Source organism: Toxotes jaculatrix, chromosome 8 (assembly GCF_017976425.1).
Source record: "Toxotes jaculatrix isolate fToxJac2 chromosome 8, fToxJac2.pri, whole genome shotgun sequence".
In the NCBI taxonomy this organism is placed as follows: Eukaryota; Metazoa; Chordata; class Actinopteri; family Toxotidae; genus Toxotes; species Toxotes jaculatrix.
The window spans coordinates 28,717,235-28,725,868 of record NC_054401.1 but is presented as its reverse complement, the minus strand read 5'-3'; the positions used below and the strand labels follow the sequence as shown (position 1 = coordinate 28,725,868).

Genomic DNA, 8,634 nt, shown 5'->3' with positions numbered 1-8,634 from the left:
CACTTTTCGCTGCAGCTAACATAACCCCACTCTATATCCTCTATAGTGTGTTATAGAAACTGTCAGAGTCATCCGGACCCTCAGACTCGGAGGGGATGGAGGAGCAGCCTGGGAGTCAAAGTTCAGGGCAAAAAAAAATCTTCCACCACTTTGAGGCAGGGACCAGTAGGAACAGAGCAAACAGCCCACAGCAGTGTCTCTCACTCCACTGTTGACAGTCATTTAAAACTGGTGTTTTAAATGAAACAGACCAGAGCAGAGGCTCGACATAGAGAGGAACCATGTTTGAAAACTTCAGAGAAAGACTTCACATGGTCCAACAGGATTTCACAACCGGGTTAGTCCTCTTTCTGACATGATACCGCTGCTTTAGCTAGCAATGAAGAGCTGTGGCACATCACATACACTAGCTTCTCTGATTAGCTTCTCTGATTAGCTGCTATGATTAGCTGCTATGATTAGCTTAGCTGTGTGCGTTCGATTCTGTCATGTAGCACAACATGTAGACTTAACGATCCATAACTGCTGAGCTCTGATCAGTTACAGGTACTAAAGCTATAACCCCAGCCCTCACTCTGCTGTAGTCCTGTGGACAGCCGTCACCTCGTCCTGTACTCTCCCTAAACTTAAACAAGTCGTCAGTGAACGTTTGTCGTTAAAGTAATGTTCAGCTGAACTGCGCAGAGTTGATTTGTCTCCGTCGTAACATGCTTTGTCTGGGCAGTTCTTATTGATTGCATTCAGCTGACGATCATGTGATGAGCTTTTTTTTTTTCAACAAACTTTCTTCAGTACGACAATATCTGCAAATACCGTAGTTACAGCAAGGGACATAAATATACAAGAAAATAATGCTGGAAAGTACTGGTCCGGTATTGTATGAGGAGCTTTGCGCTGTAAGACATCAAAGAGCTGAACTGAAGTTGAACAGCTGAAAGTCTTGTGACCCGTTTAAAGCTTAAATGAGGCAGCTAGCTGAAAGTTTGCCGAAGTAGGCGGGATTTCAGAGCAGAGAGAAAGTTTTAGAGGAATCTGAATGTTTGAGATGTAGAAGAGGAATGTGAGGATTGCTCTCCTAACAGTAGAGTAAAAATAGAAATGGACATTATAAGAATTCAAGTGCAGCAGCAGCAGCAAGCAATCTGCTTTCAACAGTCCCTCTGAATTTTCTACAGGAAAGGCACATCTAGTTTCTGTATTCTTTGTGAGGTTACAAATGAAGGTGCTGTGATTAAAGAAACATTTTAGACTTGTCTGTCAGTAAAGCATCATCATCATCAATGTATGATCACCATTTGAACGGAGGACAGTGAATACATGAGCCTGTCGTTAAGTCCATATGCGTTCTGTCAGTCAGGACAGATGACATCTAAAAAAAAAAAAAAAAAAACATTTTCCTGTTTCTGTGTCAGCAGTGTGGGTTCCACCCATTAGAATTCACACTGCTGACACAGTGTGAATTCTAACCCTTCTATCAAGTACTGGTCCAGAGCTCGGGTGGAAGTGGCCCTTTAGCTAGAAGCTGCTCCATATTATTTGTATGTTTAACTATATTCACCTGAAACATGTGCGTTGCGTCACAGGCACATTCTGTCTGCCTGTATTCAACTACAGCTCAATTCAGCTGCTCCAGATGTTCATACGTCAACCTGCTGATGAAACACTGTGGTGTGTCCTGCTGTTTGCAATGTTTTTCATCCGTCAAAACACTGTGTGCAGAAACATTATGGTTCGACCAGGGTCTCGCATGGAAGCGCAATGCCCTCTGCGTGTGTGCCGTTGAGTGAGAGGCATATTATAAAGCACATTTAGTAGAAGTGATTTATAAATGCAGTCCATTTTTCTATGCGTTGTTGTTTTAACTTGGTGGCCTGCATATCTGAACTTATTCTACATTCACTGACAGCTTTTCTCTCAAATTCATATGCAAAGGTGCTTTATTGGCATGAAAGTTTCAAAAACATTGTTTCTAATCAACATCATCTCCCTCTCTCTCCCTCCCCCTCTCCTTCCCTCTCTCCAGCTTAAAGTCCCTTGGAGACAAATCAAGAGACACCAAAATAAAGAGGAGACCCAGGTTAGCAGAAAACTGTGTGTGTGTGTGTGTGTTGATTGTCACATGAAGGTGAAACATTCTGTCAGTGCTCTGCTAACACTCAAAACAAAACATCTGTGTGAGAGAGTTTCATAGTCCCACTCTGACATTGTCTCTGCTGCATGGTTTGCATGTGAGTCCTACTGAACGGTACCAGTGCTCACGTTATTCAGAAGGTACAGAAGTGAAACCACACTGAGTGATTCTCCTGTTTGTTGTTGTTCAGGTTTGAAGAAACCCTTCCTCATTTCAGTGCCGGACTGGAAATCCTCAGCAGGTCTCTGCACACACAAACACGTCAGTCAATTTCCAAACAGCTTGCATGTGTATAAAGCGTGTATTCACGTATATACAATTTGTTTCTGTAGGTATGAGGAGAACTGGTTTCTGCTCCACAAAAGAACTAAAGACTGTGCACAGGCTGCAGAGGTAGGATCAACTACTTCTCTGTTCTGCACTGTTAGATGCTATCAGTGACAGCATTAATGATTTGCTGTAGACATTAGTCTGGGGTGGGTTTTTGTTAATGGATGCTTAAATATCAGCTCTCAGAAAACTGGAGCTGGATGGTTGAAAGCTAGTTATTTTGAAGCAGTGACTCACACTCTCTCTCTCTCTCTCTCTCTCTCTCTCTCTCTGTTTTGTGTGTGTGTGTGTGTGTGTGTGTGTGTGTGTTAGGCGGTAGACGGGGACATAGTGATGCTCTCTGCACACTGGGAGAGAAGAAGAACGGCTCTGACACAGTTACAGGAACAGCTGCAAAGCTTGCCGACCTTCATCAGTGAGCTTGATGCCATCACTGCTAACATAGGTATGGAGCCTGTTTCATTTCTCTCTAATGGCACCAGTCAACACCAGCAGCAGTGGACCTCAGTACTGTCTGTATAGTTTTGTTCATTCTTCACACTCAGGGATGGACTGAGACAAAGAAGCAGCCTCACATACAGACACACAGCACACAAATACCACACAGTCACAGTCAGAGGTGGCATCATGCCATGTTTCACACAGTACAATGTGCCTTTTTAAAGTCATAATCATATCTCTAATCATATATACTGTGTTTTGTGCATAGTTTTGGGAGGAACCATTACACTTAATATGAAGATAATAGGTGGAAAGCCATGTTTAATATGTGTGTGTCTCTGTCTCTAGCTCATTTGGAAGGTGACTTTGAGGAGATGGAGAGCAGACTGATACATCTGGAGACTCTGTGTTGTCAGTGTGAACAACAGACAGTCAAACAACATCATATCAACCAACTGGAAGCATATAAGAAGAAGAAGAGGTACGGGATGCATAGCACTTATTATTCACTAATGCCACTAATGTCAGCCTTCGTACATGTTCTTATTCAGGTCATATTTAGTGGTTTCACACTGTTTTCATATCTTTATTGCCATAGTGATGATTTTGAAAAAAATAGAATACCCAGCCCCGTTCTTATGTATGCTGTTTAAAAAACAAAAAAAAACCAAACAGCCTCTTTTGTCATGCAGTGTAAAACAGTGTAATGACAGCAGGATTATAAAAATGGAATTTTGTGTGGGACATATCACGAAGGCTGCCTTTAAAACATCAGGCAAAACTGTACTTACTGCATTTTACTGTCAGATAATACAGCAGATACTTCACTCTACAACACAACTGGTGAACTGATGCTCATCAGATCAGTAGGACAGACTCTGCCTTTACAGTCTGCTCCACTGACACCTGACTCAGTGAGTCCAGCCTGGACACATAAAGGGGCAATCAGGAAAAATGATGGGAGGTGGAATTTGCTTTTATATAAACAAAGTTGATGTACACACATCACAGTGATGAGGAAAATTAACTGTTTATTTCTCTTGATTGACTGTGGATCATTTCTTCAGCATCATACAATGATATAATGACTAATACGGTTCATCAGCACCTCAAACTACATCCTACAAAATGACCACACAGTTCACAATCAACTAAGTTGATTCTGATTCTGAAACAACTCGGTAACACAATGATCCCAAATGTTCCCATGAGCATGTGACAGAAGTCATCCCCCACCCCCTGTTTGAATGTTGGCCAGAAGCACTTGAATTAGTTGTATGACCCCCCCCCCCCCCCCCACACACACACACCTGGATCCCTTTTGTTTCTTTCTCTTTTATTACCATTATCTATCCACAGTGTAACCACCCACTCCAACAGTATTTGACAGTTTTTTGTTTCGAACGACATCATGCTAACGTGTCTGATGATGTTTGTCTTGTAACAGGAAGGAGTTGGAGGCACTGGAAGGTGAGCTGCTGCTAAAGTCCTAATACTGCTGTTAACTGTATGGTGTGAATGACCGTAGAGATGAAGTGATGTTTCTTCCTTTGTGTAGCGGAGCTGAGTTCTGAGCATGCTCAGAAGGTGGCAGAGCTGGAGCAGACCATGCAGCACAAACTGAGAGAACGACAGAAAGTCTATGAAGAAGCCTTTAACCAAGACATGGAGCAATACCTGTCCACGGGATACCTGCAGCATAGAGGTCAGTCACTGTGATGTGTGGCATGTGCTTTACTTACTTGCTGTAATTATTAGCTAGCAACATCATTAGTAGAAATAGATATTTATAAGGTAAGTTAAAGTTACAGGGATATGCTGACCATTTTCATTCCTTCACAGTCCTGTGTGTCAGTCAGAGACGGGCAGAGTCAAAAACTGTACTCAAGTAAAAGCTTTGTTAATTTGTAAGAAAACAAATACAGTTTTTGCTTATTGTATCCTGTATTATATTATGTTTGGGAAAACAAAACAAATCAGGTGAATTCTGATCGTTCCAGTTCATGTGTCTTGTACTTAAGTCCCAGTTCCCACAGATCAGGTGTGAGCCCAGCACATCCAGGTCTCTTCAATCAAATCAAATGTCAATCAGATGAAGGCAGTAAGATTACAGGAACCACCAAATGGGTTTGAGATCTTATAAGTACAAACTTTGTACTTACATTACAGTTGGCATATATTAATTATTAATCCAAAATGAACAATAAACAGCAGCAGGTGGGTGGAGCCAGGACCACAGACAGAGAACATGCAGCTCCGGAGCCAGAGGTACCTGCAGAAAGGTACAGAGAAAGAGAGACCAGAGAGAAACAAACACAGGACTACGGGACAGAGAGGACACAGAGTTAATGACATGTAATAAAGGCTAATAAATGTGAGAGTGGGTCTGAGGAGAGAAAGAGAGAAGAGAAGAGGTGTGCAGAGGATCATGGGATGTCCCCCAGCAGCCTAGGCTTATAGCAGCATAACTAAGGGATGGTTCAGTTGTCTGAGCCAGCCCTACTAAGGGCTATATCCTTAACTGTAACAGTGTCTATAGAGATAATTGTGACTAACTATAGGTTTAGGTTTGGCAGTTGGTTCCACAGGAGAGGGGCATACACACGAGTGAGCTCAGTGTGACATGTTAAAGCAGAAGTAGAAAAAGAAAGTGTGGAACTGAAGCTAACAAGCTATATTCTTCCTCTTATTATCATCACAACTTTATTATAAATCCAGTGAAAGAACAGAACTAGATTACAGCAGATTTGTTGCAGTCCACATGTCAATGAAACGTGAATTATAAATGTAAAAACAGAACCATGCACACACACATATGAAGAGATAGAGTGTTTGTATGTGTTTAGCTTTTAAACTCCTCCAAAGCAGCCTTAATAAAGTGGGCATCTAATATGGTTAAGTGTACTGCATGTTGGCATTCTTTCAGAAGAGGACACACCTATCTACAAACCTGTGGTTTGTCAGTGTGCACTTTGTGTGTTTGTAGAGCCAGCAGGAGCTGATGTGTGTGCTCTGGATCAGATGACAGTAACTAACATATCAGACCAGGAGGCTTTGGATGACTTCCTGAACTCCACTGGTGATGACATCAGTACTGGATCCTCACTGACCTCAGGTAAGTGTCCAGTCAGTGCATAGTCCGAGTGATGTGATGTGATGTGCTGAACTATCTCCAGGTCTCCAGGTGATGCTCATCCACTGACAGAGAAGCTTTACTGAAATCAGAGTTGTCTTCTCTAATAGGTCCAGACCTCGAGTCCTGCTCTTCTGAATCTTCGAGAAGCCAAATGAACCAAGCCACTCCCACAAACAACCAATCATCCAACCAGGACGCTGTATGGGAAGAGGAAGTGGCCAGTGGGGAGAGTGATGAACCTCTGGTGCAGTCAGACGAGGAGGACGTTCAGCTGGATATGTCACTGGTTGGCCTGCAGGATGTTGGCACAGTAAAGGGCTCTGATGACAGTGACTCTGCAGGGGACCTGCCCTCTTAGCAACTGGGCCCTTGACTCTCTTTACAACTGGAAGACGCACTACTGTTACCCCTCAGAAACACCCTGTGGTGTCCTCTGCTTTGACCTGACACAGCTTTTTTTGTCTCCTGCCAACAGGAACCAACACTTAAGTGCTTCCTTCCTTTTGAAGACTGAGACCGAAAACGGCCCCGTTTTCAGATTTGAAGATGATGACATGCCTTCAACACAAATGCTTAGTTTTCATATGGTAGAGATATTTGTGATGTGAGGAAATATGACAGTTGTTACAGTGTCAGCAGGTTATTTTAGTTGTCTAAGGCCTAAAAATCTGTCTGTATAGCACCATGACATTCACAAGCTACAGTAGCAAATCTATGTGTAATAAATTCTGTGTGAAGGAAGTTACCACGGCGATGGTTATGTAAAAATTTACCCCACACAGGGCTGATGTTGGCTTCTTGGGTCTTTTCATTGAATTTGTTGACAATAAGAAAAATATAGTATAGCGTCAGAGTTTTCCTTTAACTTTTCTTTAAACATATCAGCACAAAGTATTTGTCTGACAATCAGAGAAACGAGTCTGTTTTCCTATCCCTTTCCTCACCCAATGAAATAAACAGGATCAGCCTGTCTGTGTTATCATATGTCTGTGTCTCGTTGGGTTTAGTGGAGGCTGTCGTAGCACAGCAGTATAATGCACATATCCAATAACCACATACAGATGTATGTATGAACCTAAAACCCCCTAGAGACTGTTTGACCAACAGCCACTTAAATTTATTAAATGTAAACAGAAGAGTAGTTAGTCATAAAAACCTAATAAAAATGAAGACCACCACTGCCAAAATAAAACTGGAGAACTGAACATTAGATCTCTGTCATCCAAATCTGTATTAAATGATTTTATTCTGAGTCACTTGGATGCTCACATTCCTCGAGGCTCTGGCCGAGGAGGTGGAGTGGCAGCCATTTTTAACTCTGGTCTCTTTATCGGCCCTAAACCTAAACTCACTTCTAACTCAGTTGAAAGCCTTGTTCTGTCTGAATTCTCTGATTTTGAACTAAGTTTAGTTCTCCGTTCAGATAAAGTCATTATTGTAGGTGATTTCAGTATTCAAGTGGATGTTAACAATGACAGCCTTAGCTCTGTGTTCATCTCATTATTAGACTCAATTGGCTTAAAGTGTAAATAAACCCACTCATTGACTTAACCACACCCTTGACCTTGTTCTGTCATATGGCATCGGGATTGAACATTTAACAATCTTCCCACAGAATCCTCTTCTATCAGATCACTGTTTAATTTGAACTCATATTATTGGACTACACACCATTAAGCAAACAATGTCTTAAAAAATGTCTTAAAAGTGAGTGTAATTAAACAAAAGAGCTTTGCTCCATGGTTTAGCTCCCAAACCTGCAAATGAAAGCAGACTCCATGAAAACGTGAAAGGATATGGTGTTCCACCTGGAACTGGAAGAATCCCATTTGGCCTGGCAAGTTAGTCTTAAACCATGCAGTGCAGCCTTCTGCAATGTCAGAGCAGCCTGTTACTACTTCAGTTCTGTAGCCAGGCTGACAGAGAGTCATAGCTCCATAGATCCATGTGTTCCCATAGCTCTCAGCAGTAAAGACTTCATGAGCTTCTTTAATGATAAAGTTCTGATAGAATTCATCACCTCCTGCTCTCAGGAAGTACCGATTTATCTTCAAACACAGGAACGTTAGAAACAGCTGTAAAACTGCTCCATGCTTTTGTTACTTCTGGCTTGGATTATTGCAAATTTAAAAAAAAATAGAATCTAAAATCCTGAAACTCACCTATTATTAGTCTGACCATCAGTAGTTCTTTTATTGTTGCTGTTTGTATTGTCATTAGTCCTATTTCTAATCCTGCCATTGTCTTCTTATTACTTTTATATTACTTTTACTTATATTACTCTTTGCAGTCTTCATGAAACCTGCATTGTCCTTTGTTCTCTTGCCCCCCTCCCCTCCTTCTCTCTCTTTTTTTCCCTCTCTCTCTCAACCGAATCGGTTGAGGCTGATGGCCGCCCACCATGAGCCAGGTTCTTGAGATAACTTCTGTTATGATTCGGCGCTATATACATACAATTGAATTGATATTTCAGATGGGGATAGTGTAGAGAGCAATGCCAATTTAGATTCTGCTTTTGACAATGGGGATTCTGATAACTTGGAGAAGGATATTGAGTTTAAAATGACTGACGTGTCAAACCTTACTAACTGTGCTT

At 41.7% G+C, this 8,634-nt stretch overlaps 1 protein-coding gene across 1 annotated transcript; it reads left to right on the top strand.

Moving 5' to 3' along the window:
- Positions 1–171: 171 nt before the first annotated feature.
- On the top strand, positions 172–7,008 carry LOC121186594 (dysbindin-A-like). The gene is made up of 10 exons (XM_041045370.1): positions 172–337; positions 2,024–2,077; positions 2,322–2,372; positions 2,464–2,524; positions 2,774–2,906; positions 3,251–3,383; positions 4,350–4,372; positions 4,461–4,607; positions 5,889–6,017; positions 6,146–7,008. The coding sequence occupies exons 1-10, from the start codon at positions 282–284 to the stop codon at positions 6,394–6,396; spliced, it is 1,038 nt and encodes a 345-aa protein (XP_040901304.1). The 5' UTR covers positions 172–281; the 3' UTR covers positions 6,397–7,008.
- The last annotated feature ends 1,626 nt before the right edge of the window (positions 7,009–8,634 follow it).

Excerpts from the sequence above, each read along its gene's own strand:
- LOC121186594 (XM_041045370.1), top strand. The coding sequence starts at position 282 with ATGTTTGAAAACTTCAGAGAAAGACTTCACATGGTCCAACAGGATTTC. Across the intron at positions 2,525-2,773 it reads ACTGTGCACAGGCTGCAGAG|GCGGTAGACGGGGACATAGT; the intron begins GTAGGATCAACT and ends TGTGTGTGTTAG. Across the intron at positions 4,608-5,888 it reads GGGATACCTGCAGCATAGAG|AGCCAGCAGGAGCTGATGTG; the intron begins GTCAGTCACTGT and ends GTGTGTTTGTAG.